We start from the raw sequence: 17149 nt of genomic DNA, 5'->3' as shown, positions 1-17149 counted from the left end.
TGGCTGGCAACACTAGGGAAATAATTAAAGCAACACTAAGGAACTTTTCCTCTTCGGTCGCCCTACAGGTTGGAAGCGGAATTGTCCATTACCGCTGTCGTAAATAATTTCGCCGCCCGCAGTCTACTGTCGCACGCACACTCGCTGTTTATCTAGCACCGGCTTTGGAATGAACGATGTCCACTGACAATGTAGATTATGTTGCATGATTTCATGAAAGTATGATGTATTGCGACATCAGAAACAAAGGAAAACTAAATAATGACTATTGTAACGCTTGACGTAAAGCAAGTCAAATTTGTAGTTTTCTCATGTCTCATTCGAACTACAGAAACGCGACCCGGTTTGGCAAACTTGCATGGTGTGGTTCTAGCAGATATAGGGCTGCAAAGCGAATCCAGAAGTGCCTTTCACCCTGTTATGACTTGATGAACCACTGATACGATTTTGGAAACATTATTTTAAGGTAAAAAATGTTCCTTATAGTGTTGCTTTAATGTAAATGATTTCGGTAACTCTTGAAAGTATTCATTTTTAAGTTGATGCACATTCACAAGAGCCTATGCGACCAACAGACTGAATGTGATGTAATCTAATCAAAAATAAGAGCGCAAGGTGAGAACTACCAACTACCAGAAAATGTTATTCTTTAAACACTATTCCTGTAAAATGGGGAGATATGGATACTTATGTCTGAAAAAAATCGTTTTATAATTATTACATCATTATTTAAATTGATTTGCTTTCATTCATTCACTATTCATTCATTTTACCATGGTGAATAAATGAGGGTAACGGCTTCTGCACGGCCAATTTGAAAGTTCATTGCAATTGCAAAAAAAAAAAAAAGTAACAATAGTACATGAATTTCGGAGATAGTGAAAAGGCAGCTTAAACTCTAAACCTATTGTATTTTAAAAAGCATTTTACTAAGTCCTTACATAACAGCAGAAATAGAGAGCAGGACAGAGAGACTCACCACACTTCCTTTTGGACCCATAATGCCTCCTTTGCCATGGTCTCCCTTCTCTCCTTTAGAGCCCTGGAGACCAGTGTCACCTTGTCGCCCATTAGGGCCTGTGGGGCCCTGGGGACCAAGGGGTCCAGGCAATCCCTGCAGTTCACATACAGAGGTAACACAATTAGTTTAAATTACATATAGAAGAGGTACATTTACAAGGAGCAATCTTAAGTTTTAGAACATAATATACAAGTTATATCATAAAAAATAAAAACAAAAAATAAAATAAAATAAAATAAAATATATATATACACAGTAATGTGTAAACCTCATTTACACTTAAGACCACAAAGTAGTTTCTCACATGCATTAAACATTAGTATGGAATGTTGCAAAAATGCATAATGCATTTTGTTTCAAATACCTTTTAATCGTACACAGTATACAGTGCAAACTGCAAGTAGTAAGTGAACTAGTATATTTAATTTAGAACACAACCCAGACAGCTTTTACATTTCAAAACATGCCCACCAGGTGGCCACATAACACTTTGTATGAATAAAAATATGAATATTTTTTTATAACACATTGAAAAGCTCTAGCACCATCCAGTGCTTCCAACACCACACTGCATATATGAGTGTATGATAAATTGTGGAGTAGGCCTACACATGTTGAGTTCTTAGTTTAAAACATGTGTTGTTCCTTAACTTGATCTGAATTCATTCAGGAGATGAAACATGTATTAGTCAAACTGTAGAACTATGATATTAGATATGTGATTTGTAGTCTGCCCTATGATCTGTAGATTTGTCTGCTCCAAATCAAAGCAAACTGTAAATGCAATTAAATGGAAAATGGCAATGAAACAAGATTGTGTTTGTGTTCATGTCTAGAGATTTGTGTGGGTAAGAACTTAAATCCAGTGAACAAACCGTGTTCTACTCTGATGGGATAGATTGATAAACAGACGCCCTGCACACTCTCATGCACACTTAAACCCCCTGCTCTACCCCTAATCCACAGTCAGCCAACTGATCTGAGACCCTGTTAAGAGTGCAAGACTCCGTCTGATCAAAGACAGTGCCATGTACTGGATGTCATCCACACAAAGCACATCCACATCAACAGAGCATCAAAAAACATTTCAGATTAGTAGCATCTGGGTAGAGTGCTGATTATTTGAGAAAGAGACTTGATGAAGTCATTGATTGAGCTTTGCATGGTAAGTATGGAGGTCTAAGATAGTCTACAGTGAACAGTGTTTCTTCATAAAGCTCTGTATACACTCACAAAATAAAGGTTCTATAGGGTCTTTCACAGTTATAGGAACGCAGTTATAGGGACTAGCCACCAGGGCGTTCCCCCGAGAACTAAATGTTCCCCTAGGGCCATTTCCTGGTTGCATTCGCAAAGCCAGTAGGAAGCTTGAAGTGACGTAAGCCGGCTGACAGAGACGTCATTTAAGCGCAACATTCAATAATGTTAACAGCTCCGTAGCATAAAGGTTGAGAAGTAACTGGACTTCGGCGCTGGTTCATTTTTTGCTGTTTTCCATGTTCATGGAGTTAGTTCGTAGAGTAAGTATGTAAACTGTGTTTAGGCGATGACAACGCAGTGCTGAAGTGCCAACTAGTCTCTCCCTATGGAGGATGCCTTTACCACTCTACAGATAAAGCGTCGTTGGTAAAATTCGTTTTGCGTACCTACCCCCAAGTGACAAAATAAAATTCTGTATCAAAATTTATAAGGAAAGACCAGTACTTTGTTTAGGCTTGGTTTAAGGGAATTCCAAACCTGCGCACATATATTGAAACGCACATAACTATAGAACCAATTCTTAATGCGCCTGTGAACACCATCAGCGTTTCTCACAGGATCGCGTTTAAAGTCTGTGTAGAGAGAATGGTGTCGTCTTAGCGGCCCCTAATTTAATAACAAATGATCGTTGCGACGGAAGCGAATCAATCAAAACTAACTTTAGCTGGAAAATAACTTTATTAAAGAACCGCTATAAAGCCAAAACAATCTCTGTTACCTTAAATTATACGCTTATCTCTGTAAAGCTGCTTTGAAACAATCTATTCTACATTGTGAAAAGCGCTATATAAATGAAGATGACTTGACTTGACTTGACTCCAGCAAACCAGCAGCCCATGAAGCAACATGCAAAACATACCTTATGTTGGTGACCAGCAATGCTGGATTTTTCAGGTTGAGATCATCCAAAGACCTTAAACATCTGACTTGACTGTGCAAAGAGTCAACATGATATGTATGTGATATATATACAGTATATAGTCTCAGACTACTCAGACTCCACAGTGAATTACTGCCTTACAGTGAGATAATGGCTAGAGAGGACCACAAGTCCTTACGTAGACAAACAATAGCCCATATAGTTTTAAGCGGCTCGTTATTTAGCTGTTGTATTATCCAGAAAAATCCCTTCTTTCTCAAGAACCAAATGTTTACTTGACCCTTTCTGCCAAATTTATTTTACACATCCCCAAAATTCATCAAATATATGGCCCATTAAATATGATGTCCTACCCTCCACTTGAAGTCTATGATTTGTTGTTTTGACATGTGGTAGTCACATCCTAGAAATCACCCTACACCCCTACAAACCTAGCAACGACTACACCCCTACAAACCTAGCAACGACTACACCCCTACAAACCTAGCAACGACCCAGGAAATCACATGATCGCTGTTGTTTTTTAAAGTAAATATAAACATCCTGTGTAATGCCCTCCAGCGCATGTTTTCACCCTTTCATGTCCTTGATATGCTTTGTGCAGACATATTATCTGTTTTTAGCTAAATAAAGCATTAACATATCTGGGCTTAGTCTATCTGCAAGTCACAGTCAATGAAAATATAACAAAGTTTACTAAAATAACATTACTCCATGGCCACAGCCTTTTTTTATTCTTCAGAAAAAGCTTTGTATTTGTGCCCAGATGCAAAGCCTTTAAGGTATAAGAGATCAAATACATGAGATTTGTTATTTCCTGGGCCGTCACCAGGAACCAGGTCAATACCCTGCTGGCCATCAAACGTCCTGTCCCCTACTATGTGTCTTCCTGATTCCTTGACCCATTTTCTGTTCTGCTCAACAGGGGAAAACCAAACTGCTGTTCCCCACAGAACCAGCAAACTTACAAAAAAAAAAAAAAAAAAAAAATAGTAACATAACAAATAGAAAAAGTTCTTTCAGTAGTGGTCTCTCTTGAAACTCATGCGTAGTTATTCACGGCCCTCATAGAAAAAAAAAGTTCAATGGGGTTCTATATAGAACCCTAGGGTTTTTGACTCAATTTTAAAGAGCCTACATGCCAAAAAGGTTCTATATCAGGGGAAATTTCTTAAACGATTACATAATACTTTCATGATTCATAGGTTATTTCATTTTTTCTAGTAATAAAGTATGTTTAAGAGCTGTTTAGTTCATACAATTTATCTAAAATTAAAACTAAATCTATTAAATTATAATAAAAAAAAATGTTTCTTGAACATCAAATCATATTAGAATGATTTCTGAAGGACCATGTGACACTGAAGGCTGGAGTAATGATGCTGAAAATACAGCTTTGCCACCAATGCAATAAATTACATTGTAGACTACATTCAAATAGAAAGGAAATTCATTTTAAATGTAATAATATTCACACAATATTACTGTATATTTGATCAAATAAATGTAGCCTTGGTGAGCATAAGATGCTTCTTTCAAACACAATAAAAACTCAAAATCTCACCAACCTCAAACTTTTGATTAGTAATGTACTGTATGTCATGAGGCCTTGGCAGTAATGGAACTGGGAATGCTCTTTACAAGGTGTACATTTGGTGAAATGAGCCAGTAACGATGATAGACAAGCATGAGCACTGGCAGTCTGCGGTACTTAAATCTGAGATCAATTCCTGGCACACAGCAAACGCACTCAGATGAAAATCTTCTTGGCCCAAGTCCTATCAATCGCAGATTAGCGTGAAAGCGTACAAGCATGTGTTTGGGTGGAGCCATAACCTTCCACACACCAGCATAAACACAGTCAGATGAAGCCAATGTCTCTTATTAACTCTACAAAGGTAGATTTAGGGTCTTTGAAACTTTTTTTTTTCACCATCATCTGGCATTGCTTTAAGATCAAACGTCCTTCAACCTTCAACTGTGAATACTCATTACTCATCAATACTCATTTCTGTCCTGTCCCATCCTACCAGTGCAGATGCTAATGAGGAGTGAGCGGCACAACTCAGAACTGACAACAAACCAAAAACAAGAGTTGACATGAATAATTATAGTGAGAAAATGATGGCAAAATCTTCATTTTTGGGCGAATTATGTAAAGGGATAGTTAACATAGTTAAGGGATATGCTCCGTGATGACATTCCAAACTCCTTTTTTCCTCCTCAAAGTCTTTTTTTTTTTCTTTTCTGGCAACACAAACAGTGAAATTTTCAAGAATAACCTTTTTGCCTTTTTTCATATAATGGAAGTGAATGTGATTGGAGCTGTCACTGTGCACTGTGAAGTCCTCCAAATCTTCTGAAGACATACAATAGTTGAAGTTGTGTGATGATAGACAGTCATTATTTGATAAAATAAACTTAAAATAATAAACTTAAAATCGTGAATTCACTTGAAAAATATATCTTAAATATGGTACTTTTAGTTGCATCATGCCAGGTTTGATGTCAAAATATTTAATTTAGAGTTAAATCTGTTTGTTCAGTAGACAGTGCTATCACAAGGCTATAGCAAGGCTTTAGCAGATTTGGATTATAGTGCACAGGTCATATAGAGGCTATATTGGCACCTTTTTGACATTTTGTCCCTATTCACTTTCATTATATAGAAAAGAGTGGCCAGTAAATTCTTCAAAAAACATATTTTGTTGTCAAGAAAAATAAAAAGCAAGCCAACAAAAAGAACATTAGTTTGAACAGAAGTTTGGTGTTAAGAATGACATGAGTAAATGATGGCAAAATCTTTATTTGAAAGCTGGTTAAAAATCAGCGCACTTGTCCTTTAAAGTTCAGCTGTGTGTAAAGGGGGAAGACAAGAGTCTGAAATCGGGCAAAACAAGTCTAAAAACTCTAAGGAAACAAAGGAGAACCAGAGGAATGGGAGAGTGCTGCTGAATGGCCCTTAATATATTTAGAAAAATACAAACAGACATGGCCCTAAGTGTACATTTGTGTGAGGAGGAAATAAGCAATTAGCCATTAGTTCATTAGCACTGACAGCTCCTGGGTTTGCCAGGTGAGAGTGAAACTCTCCCAGGGTTCTCCAATTCAGAGTGGAGCCCTAAAAGTAAAGGTCATTTCCTGTTTCTCTTACCCTCTGCTTCTGCCCCACACCATTGTTTCCTCTCTGCATAAATCTCCTGTCTTTTGTTTTGTCATTCCTTTCATTTCTCTGCATGTCTCTCCAAGAAAAATTAGTTTAAATTCTGTTATTTAATCTACTGATCTTGTTGGCCTTAACTAAATTCAATCCTTCTCGAACTTTCCATGTTTCCCATGCAACCCCCCCGTGTCTTCACTGAGTGTAACAGTAATGCCACATTTGAAGGGTTAAGTGTCTCCTCACCTCCTCCATTACCTCATCACACAACAATCTGCAGGAAAAAACAGGAGACACGGAAGAGTTGAGGAGTTGGGATAGCAATAAATTAAGAGGCAGACATTTATGTTAATGTATTTGTCTGCAACTAAGCAAGATTCATAGCAGGATAATACTGGCTTACAGACAAAATTACATAATATATTAAATCTTGTCTTTAGAAATTTTGAAATAATGCAATTCAAAGGGAATTTTTTATACATTTTCTTATTCCTAATTGACAATTATTTTGTTTTTACAATTATTATGTTTAAAAATAATAATAATTATATTTCTCTGAAAACAAGATTTAATGTGGGAATTACATGGGTAATTTGATGTCATATCCCAAACTCTTAAAATGGCTTAGAGCTTTCATCTTTGATTGCTACCGCCTCTGGTATGAATGATGCACTGTACTAGTTAGTAAAGCCTTGTGGTACATGTGGTTGATGCAAGAGGGGACACAGCTGGAACTGGTGCTGTAGAACATGTGAACCGTCACACATAATGCCCAGGGTCTTTCTTCTGGTCTGCTGTTCATAGTATGAAAAATTAAACTAGACTTCATAGGCCAACTAAAGTGAATTTAGAGCAGATGTTTAAAATGGTCTGGAGACAGATGATGTGCGTGTGAGTGATGTGAAATAGCAGACAGTGAAAAAAAAACAGAATACCCTTATTTATATATGTATATACAAATACATACATGTAAAAAAAAATACAAAAAAAATACAAAAATAAAAATTAATATTTTTATTCAGCCTGGTTGCATTAAATCAATCAATAGTAACAGTAAAGACATTTATAAAGTTACAAAATATATCTATTTCAAATAAATGCTGTTCTTTTGAACTTTATATTCAAAGAATCCTGAAAAAATTGCATTACAGATTTCACAAAAAATATTAAGCAGCACTAAGTTTTCAACATTTAATAATAAGAAATGTTTCTTGAGCAGCAAATCAGCATATTATAATGATTTCTGAAGGGTCATGTGACACTGAAGACTGGGGTAAAGATGCTGAAAATACAGCTTTGCCGCCACAGGAATAAATGAGATTTTTTAAAACAGAAAACAGTTATTTAAAATGTTAATAATTTTTCACAAAAAATATTTCACAAAATTACAGTTTTACTATTTTGATCAAGTAAATGCAGCATCACAGAGCTGCAAGTGAGCTGTAAGTCACACGTTTCTGAATCAGCTGCAAACAGTAGCTCTAATCTGAGAGGTTGACTCAGGAAACGGGAAGCGCTCTGGAGAGTAAAGGCAGGAAGCACAGACAAATGCCTGAGCATCAGAAATACACTCTGAATACTGTAGGAATGCAGGTTCAGAAAGGTCTCAGAGCAAAAATGCCACTGAATGTGATATTACCAGATATCTAAAGGAATAGTTAAAAAAATCTGTCATAATTTACTCGCCCTCATTTGTTCTAAATCTTTATGCTGTTTTTTTTTTTAGTTTTTTTTTTAGTGGAACACAAAATGAGAACGTTCGAAGAAAATTGCAGCAATCCATGATCATTTCAATGTCCTCGCCCCCTTGTACGATTGTGTAATATTATGTTCCAAGGCAGAAATCCAAGCAGTAGTGAATAGATCCAGCCCCAGTCCTGGATCAAATTACCCACAAGAGCTCTTTGAGGCCACAACACGGCTGTGGGAAACGAACAAAGAGAACAGTGCATTGCCTTGACCCATAGAATTCTATTGAAAGTTCATCACAGTAATACAGCCAAGCATGAACACAGAAATAGTGTCTAGCTTATATTAAACCCATAACATTCCTTTAAAAACACCCAAGACAGATATAACTGCTAACAGGCAAAAACGTTTTTTTTAACTAAGAACATTTGTCTGGGGACATGAGTCATTTTTCCTGATTACAAAAAAAGTGAATGAGAAGACTGCACTCCAGGTGTCTATACTTGCCCTTTTTGTTTTCACACATTGTCTAAGGCAGGACCAGAACAAAATGAACTGCAAAAATAATATACTACCTATCATGAGAGTACATGTGACATCATCATCATGTGCTAAACGTGAATCACTCGAGCAGGTGCGGAGGGTCTCGTAGGACTGGGTTGGGTGGTCAGTAATGTTCCCTCTAATATTTGTTTTTGCTAAGTAGAACTACGTCTTCTGGGAAACTGAACCTTCAGACACCTGAGCAGAAATGTCAGGGTTGCCAACTTTGGTTGCCTGGCAATAGTGAGATTTTGATGACATTGATTGAATCACTGACATGCCACTATTGGGAGTTTTAAGGATCAAGCAATTCATTTTATTTTGTCATATGAAAATGACCCAAATACTAACCAAATAAGGGTAGTAGATCAAATAAAACATACAAATTTGATGTTCAAGACAAATTGTGCTCTTTTCTCATGTGGTTTGCTGTGTGCTCTGAGGCCATTTTTATCTACAAATGCGTTTTCACTTCTATAAGTAACGTTACTGACAGAGATCCCTCATGCAATAGCGCACATATTCAAATTATCCACAACAAAATGATCACCTGCATGGCCTGACAAAATTCACCAGCCAAATATATCTTCTTCTTTTTTCTTCTTTGCCACTAACACTTTTCATGTTCTTCATGATTCTTCATGTTCTGGGTGTTGACAGCTAGCTATGAAGAAGTTCACCAAAATAGTTTGTCATAATTGACTAACCCTCTAGTCCTTTCAAATCCAGTCCAGCAGATGGTGGAAATATTGGACTGGAGTGTCAAGCGCTGCATGATTGTATTAAAAAATACTATTTTTCATCAAAACTTTAAAATGTTCAGCAAGCCACATGCACTTTTTTTTTGCTGACACTCTTGAGTGCTTTATTAAGTGTTAAAAAGTGAGGTGTACTGCCATTTTATGGAGTTTGGTTTTGTGTTTTACAGAAGAACGAAGGTCATACTGGTTTGGATTGATATGAAGGCGAGTAAATTATGATTGAATGTTTATTACTGAGTGAAATATTTGTTTATATTGGCCTTGCATTGCTGTTATGTTTTTATCAAGGTCTCAAACTTGAGCAAAGCTAGGATGCAGGGTCAGAAAAACTTTTCAAATATTTGTTCCACAAATATAATCAGCAATGTCTGCACTGTTTAAATAATGTGCAGTCATCCATCTCTGAAAATCTCAAAAATACTTAATATTTTTTTCTCCACAATTTGAGTCTGCACAGAAGCAGCATCAGAGGCACATGGCTGGACGCAATCCCAGCTACTGAGTACCTCTTTACCAACCCTCACTGTTTCCCATCATTGGGAAGGTCCAGTGACTGTGGATGTATTTATACAAGAGAGAGGCAGATGCCAGAAGACTTGGCATTTAAAAGATTCAAATCCTTGTGTGTGCCTTTACGCAATTACTGTATAATGACTTGGGACTGTTGTTTAAATTTCTTTTCATTTGTTTGACATATCAGTTAGTCTCGTGTCATTTGGATACTAAGCACTGATGTAAGGTATCTAATAAAGAATAACGTCATTAGTGAAGTGCAGATCCACACAAAGTAAACAGTGGGCAGGTCATGTAATGCGAAGCATGTTAGTGATGTCATGCCAGTGAGGTGACATCTGACTCAACAAATCAGATACAATTCTTTGGTTAGATGTTTTGGCTGAGGGTAGAACATATTTCAGCATGATCAAAGGGTATAGCAAATAAATTTCATGAAGATGTGAACCTGAGAGTGAACTCAGCCGGCTGTACAGTGAGGTACTTACCCAGAATTCTGCCCAGCACACTGTCTTAGGCTTTAAAAGGTAAATGTGAGCTTCATTCTCTCAACTTCCCCTAATGGGTGCCAGTAAACACACAGACAGACTGGGCGAGAGAGAGAGAGAGAGAGAGAGAGAGAGAGAGAGAGAGAGAGAGAGAGAGAGAGAGAGAGAGAGAGAGAGAGAGAGAGAGAGAGAGAGAGAGAGAGAGAGAGAGCTGGTGAAATAGTGTGAGGAAGTCCAGACCTCCATGTGCATCTATGTGTGTGTGTGCACTGTGCACACAATGCCATGCCAACAGAATTGTATACACACATGCAGACCCAAATACAGTCATGCTGAGCTCTTTGGGAGTCCATTGAGTAAAAAAAAAATAGCTCAATTAAAACTCTGTTCCCATGGCATTATGAATTCACAGTCCACCACTGAATGTTTAACATTTACATATTTTGCTGATGCTGTTTATGTGTCATTTAAAGGGTCATTCTAGTATTAAAACAGAATGAACAAAAATGGAAAGCATCTCTGCTATTAATGGCTGCTGTGCCAAAAGACCATACATTTAAATCTGCTCTGAGTGCTTAATCTCCATGGGGAGCATTCAGGAAAGCCCTTTAACAACAACAAAAAAAAAACCTATGGGAAATAAGACCAAAAAGTGACTTTTACCCTCTAAAACACAAACAAATAAACATTCTTAAGGCCAGGACGTGCAGGTCAGTGTGCTTGGATGATGGGAAAATCCTCCTAGATCTGATTCCAATTGAGTCACTTTGGAGCTTTAGGCCAAGGGTTACGGGTCAAAGGTAGTGTCATGAATGCTCACAGATTGAACTGAATCGTGTGCTTCATGTTCTTATTCAACTTTTGCCACAGAATACAGCTCACAGACACAGTTCTTCAGAAGGACATTTATCACATGTTGGTTCATCTCCTTTTTGAGGGGGATTATTTTATACTGTAACTAAAAAAAAAAAAATATATATATATATATAGGCTATATATGTTTATATATATATATATATATATATATATATATATATATATATATATATATATATATATATATTTTTTTTTTTTTATTATTATTTTTTTTAACGAATATTACCTTTCATGAAGTGTATAATATAGCTGCTAGAGAATGTAAAAAGTCAGCTAAGTTTTAATGATCAAAATGCAAGACAAACAAAGTTATTGTCTCCTAAAATATATAATATATTCTGAACTGCTGAAATGAGTCGTCAGCAATCCCATTCTCACTTCCTGTAACAAAACTGGGTAACACTTTATTTTACAGTGTCTTTGTTACATATGTTACATGTACTTACCATAGTAATAACAGTAAATGATGCATAATTACATGCAATTAACCCTCAACCAAATCCTAATCCTACCCTAACCCTATAGTAAGTACATGTAGTTCCTTAATATTACACAGTACTTAAATATATAATTACACTGTAACAATGACACCTTAAAATAAAGTGTAACCCAAATTTGCATAATGCCAGTCTATGTCTTCCTTGGCTACCTGTGCATGATATCTACTTTGACCTGCCCTCAAACACTGTAGCTGTTGCTGAGGCCTGGACAAGCTTGGTTTGTGTTGTTGAAATGTCAAGAAGATTCTGTTTTCAGCACTGCAAATACACTTTTCATGCACTTCAAAAGGAGGAGGACTCACGCTGAAACCACGCAAAAACCAACGCCATCGTTCAAATTACTGCGAATAGAGCACTGAGGAAGCCTCCGGAGCTGAAATTTAGATATGATAATAGGCATTTGGTTTCCGACTCGTGCTGTAAGCGATAGACCAATCAGAGCAGAGTAGGCTGGCAGCAAGGAGGGATTTAGAGAAACTGAATCTTCAAACGAACCGTTTTCAGACTCTTTGAGAAATTAGGTTATGTGCAATGTATATTATGAGAACATTTAAGCGTTTAGTTCACCAAAAAGTGAAGTTTGTCATAATTGACTAACCCTCATGTCATTTCAAATCCAGTGTGTCATACTTCAGTCCAGTAGATGGTGGAAAGGTTCACCTGCTTCTTCTGGTGTTTTATTGCCAGTTGGTAAACCAATGTAAACAGTACTTTTCTGACACCTACTGGACAGGATTAGGAAGTGATGAATGGCGCACAGAAGAGCAATGGCAGCATCCATGATTGCAATGTAAAACTGCTCAACCTTGAAACAAACTCGGCCCTTGTCCCACACCAGTGTCTCACAAATTTTGGCCATTGACTACATCTGGAACTTAGTTAAAACTTTGAGGCCATTCACATGGAGCTATTTAACCATGGATGATGCAGAATCAATGACTTTGAGCAGGGCCGGTTGAAGGTACTTCACCATTATTGAGTGACTGAGAAGGGCATCGAGAGAGTTGATACATAAGACTTTTCTTTTTTGATTTCAGGATTTCAGAATGTTCTTGAATATGTAATTCTGTTACAAACTTCAGTCACTTTATACTGGAATTGTATCTTTGGTCAACTGTTTTTATTTGTTTAATTACTTTCCTTTTTTTGTATACTTGAAGAATTACTTGATAAACTCGAAGCAATGACTATTCAGTTGTTATATATAACCTATTTTTGTTTCTGTGGTACTGAACATGGTACTTGTATTGTCTATTGGTACCATGGCAACTCTAGATCAGATATTGAAATTAGAAAGCAAAAGAAAATATCATAAATCACACAGGCAGGTGAGCCTCAACATACTGTTCAACATTAAGGAACGTATTTGTCCACTTTGTGGATGTCTAGTGTTAGTGGAGCATGTTCATGCAATGTGATGAACTACATGTTCTGTAGATTACTGTGATTACTGGGATGGGACACCTGTGTGAACTTAGAACTGAACTAAGAACTCTTCTGTGGAAGTCTCAGGACCAAAAACTGTTTGACCAATCATTGCATTCGGTCCAAATGCAATGATTGGAGGGTGGGAGGGTGAGATCTCATGCTTTCAAAGCTAGCTTGCTATTGTTAGCCTCTCCGAAATTGCCTGCCCTACTTTTAATGTAAAATGGTATCAAATTTTTTTTATTTTGTTGGTTGGGATGACTCTTGGTTTGATACTTTGTATCTAATACAATGTCATTCATATTGTTTAAAGAGTGGCTAAAATTTCTAAATACTTTTTGGGCCACTGTAAATGTTTTGCTTAAACATCAGACAAGGATGACACTTCAAATTTTGACATTATCAGACACCCACTTAGTGCATCTCTCTGAATCTATCTCTCCACCATCCTGTTTGGATTCCTTCCTTCCTTAAGGGAGATATCTGTTACTAAACCAACAGTATGAACCATGGCAACCACTCCAGCCCTTTAGCCCAGTTAACAACACTGTATAAATACTATGGGGAAAAGATAGAGAGCGCATATGAAAAAAGGATTGGGGGTATATGTGCTGTATCTGTGTGGGAGCAGTCCCAGAGCCTAACGTGTATTTGGACTATCGCTTTTTCCCAAGGACCGGAGATATTTCATTGTGAAGATTAGTCATAGACTAAATAAAATCAGCTCCAGTGGGAGGTTAAATGAACTGCAACCCCTGACATGGTCTCCAAATATACCCCCGGATGAGCATGAAACATTAGTGACATGAGGCAACTGTAGTGTTTAACATAGAATACATTAATACATTATCTGTTTGTCAGAACACCATGTATGGAAGTTTTGCTGGGGCTCTTATGCTGAATGGTCAAATTAACATACCCAGTTAGTATATTGCAGAATGTATCGAAAATACAGATGTGTATGGAGAGGTTTACAGATGTACCTGTTTTCATTAAATTCTATGTTATCATTTAAGGCGAGACACGACAGGCAAAAACATTTTTTTTTTACTGGTCAATTTTGAGATTTTTGGATATTTGTCTTCAATAACATGTCTTCTTTCAGACTTGTGGTGAAAAAAAGTCCGAAATACACATTTAGGTCTTTATTTTATTACACTTTGTCTATTTGCGTCTGTAGATTTCTCATAAATTCAACAAAAGTTGGCGTTCTTAATCAACATGCTGCTCCGCAATCACTGTCTGCACCCTGTCATCACATGCACCGTTAGGAAGCTCTCTCTTTCCTGTACAATCCTGTCGGATCCAAATATGGTCATTTCCTTTTTATCAGCAACCAATCGTGAAAGTAAAAGGGCTGAATGTGCAATCTCATTGGCTGATGATAAATCTTTAAAGCCCGTTTTCTCAAAATGACTTTTCTCTCATACTCCAAGTCTGAAATCTCCACTTCAGTAGCACCTATATACACCAAACTTTCCAGTCTTGTACCTAGTTATATTATGAAGACATTTACAGAGGGATTTGTAAATATATTATTCCTAGCCTGATTTATATAACATTTTATTCCAAAAAACATGGCGAAAATAATTTTTTAAGGCTATTTTTACAGGATAACAAAAGTAGATATCCATAAATCCCTCTGTAATTTTTTTCCCATCTAATATGTGAACATAATAAAAAAATAATTTTTAACCTGGCTTTATCCAATACTCAGATTTCGTTTTTTTTTAAATATATGCAAATCAGTGCATATTTAATTAGATATGGCCTAATTTGCATATCTAAACATTAAATTACAGAATACATTTTTTTCTCATCTTAATGTAGGTAATCAACTGGGAAAGTTTCATGGTGATATCTGCTAGTTAAAAATGTTACCCTATTCACTTGTAGTGTCTCGCCTTAAAACCTAAAAAAAAAAAAGAAAGAAAAAAAGAAAGAAATTGGTGTGACATTTAGTTATGAAATGCATTGACATTCATATCATTATTTTTGTGTTGCCTAAGTGCCCCAAAGACTCTTTGTGGTCACTATGTTTATTCACAGTGGTGCTGACATTAGTGCTAAAAATAGCTGCTCTCTCTGAAATAGGTGACTAAATAAAGTGCCAGAGGTGTTCAGCCATTAAAACCGAACCGAATTTCCCTGCTCCATTTTCAAATACATCCTCTTAACCTCAGAACCCAGAGCTAAATAATAATGCATGTGGGAGTCAAAATTAAATATTAATCTGAAAATGAGCATTATATTTAACATCGCGCAATTCACCTATAGATGGCCTACAGAAAAAGTAATTTATTACTATGATGACAAAGCTGTATTTTCAGCATCATTACTCCAGTCTTCTTGTGTCACATGACCCTTCAGATATCATTCTAACTAATCATTTACAAAATCAAAAGTGGATGCCAAGGTATTATTATAATAATTATTAATAATTATAATTGTATTTTAAAGTTAAAGGGGCTAATTGAGTTAGTCTAGTGGGCCTAGCTGTTTTTTTTTTGTTGTTGTTGTTGTTATTTTGGACCTGTTCCTTAAAGGGGGGGTGAAATGCTATTTCATGCATACTGAGTTTTTTACACTGTTAAAGAGTTGGATTCCCATGCTAAACATGGACAAAGTTTCAAAAATTAAATTGTACGTTTGAAGGAGTATTTCTGTGCCAAAAATTGTCCTTCCGGTTTGTCACAAGCTTCGGAAAGTTTTTTTCGAGTATGGGTATGTGTGACGTCAGATGTAACGGAATTTCCTTATATGGGTCCTAAGGGCACTTCTCCGGTAAGATCGCGGGCGCGCGCGCACTCGTAGACCAGAGCAAGAGAGCGAAAGCAGTTCGCCATCAAAGCGCCCTGCCCGGCTTTTGGGAAGCCAATGTCACCAAAGAAGTGGGTTTTTGGTTGCCAGGGCAAGACAACCCTGCACAGATTCCCAAAGAACCCGGCGTTAAGGAACCCGTGGATGGAGTTTGTTTTTCCTGAGCATAAACGGAGTTGTGTAGACTGTTTGTTCCCTGCATTTCGACGATGATTGTTTTATAAACAAAGCCCAGATCGACGGATTTGCAGATCGTCTAATGCTTAAGGATCGAGCAGTCACAATGATAAAGGTTCGGTGAGTAAAACTGCTTCTATTGTCTCTGTGTGTTGTTACTAGCTCGGCGCGTTAGCACAGCTTTAGCTTCGCCCACAGGGCCCGCCTCCAGACGCTCGTTTTTTTCCGGAAAGACTCGGTACAGCCTATCTTTCTTTTATAAATATAATAAAACTAAAGACTTTTTGGAGATATGAAGGATGCAATACTACTCTATAGGTACTCAAGATTAACAGGAGATTGAGTGAAAATGAGCATTTCACCCCCCCTTTAAAAAAAAAACTTCCTGCATAACTGAACTGACCTTAAGTAAAAAGAAAGGGGAAAAAAAAGCATCATCAGCATCAACACACAGGCCAACATCTGTAAGCAGATGTTGAACCACTTGTCAGCAGTATTCGAAAGAAAGAAAGAAAGAAAGAAAGAAAGAAAGAAAGAAAGAAAGAAAGAAAGAAAGAAAGAAAGAAAGAAAGAAACTGTCCAGCCATAGTAAGTCCATCAGAGGATGTATTCTACACAGATCAGCTACACTGATATCCTGTGTTTATTATACTTTTAATGTGTTTAGATTTGGCTTTAATTGGCCCAGATAGATCATCTTTTGGTGTCTGGCCCAAGTGTTGCCACACATGCCTCACAATGCATCAAGTAATTCAGTCCAGAGCTAAAGAAAGAAGACATGAAAGATATTACAGTAAACAATGCAGCGAGTAAACACAGACTGTGGGTGAAAATGTTTCCTCCCATCAGTTTTTGGTTCATTCTGTTTCCCAAATGCCTTGTCTTTACACAGTTTCCTCCATTAGCACGTCTATGTGAGCGCATGAGATTCACGTGTGTTGAGAGGCCTGGTTGGGCCCCTCACTTTTTGAGGCACCTGCGCCGTTGACTCAAGATTCAGGAATGAACCCTCTGAGGCTCGGCTTATGAGTGC

The 17149-nt window shown here is 37.1% G+C and overlaps 1 protein-coding gene across 3 annotated transcripts in view; it reads right to left on the bottom strand.

The window, feature by feature from the left end:
• The window catches only part of col4a2 (collagen, type IV, alpha 2), a 115885-nt gene that overhangs the window by 50190 nt on the left and 48546 nt on the right, over positions 1 to 17149 (bottom strand). For all 3 annotated transcript variants that reach the window (XM_079881649.1, XM_079881650.1, XM_079881651.1), the window contains exon 5: positions 980 to 1114. In XM_079881649.1, coding sequence (XP_079737775.1) covers positions 980 to 1114 — 135 coding nt within the window. The remainder of the gene's footprint in view (positions 1 to 979; positions 1115 to 17149) is intronic.

This window comes from Squalius cephalus, assembly GCF_949319135.1.
Source record: "Squalius cephalus genome assembly, chromosome: 9".
In the NCBI taxonomy this organism is placed as follows: domain Eukaryota; kingdom Metazoa; phylum Chordata; class Actinopteri; order Cypriniformes; family Leuciscidae; genus Squalius; species Squalius cephalus.
The sequence above is the reverse complement of the archived record's forward strand: the minus strand, read 5'-3'. Positions and strand labels throughout refer to the sequence as shown.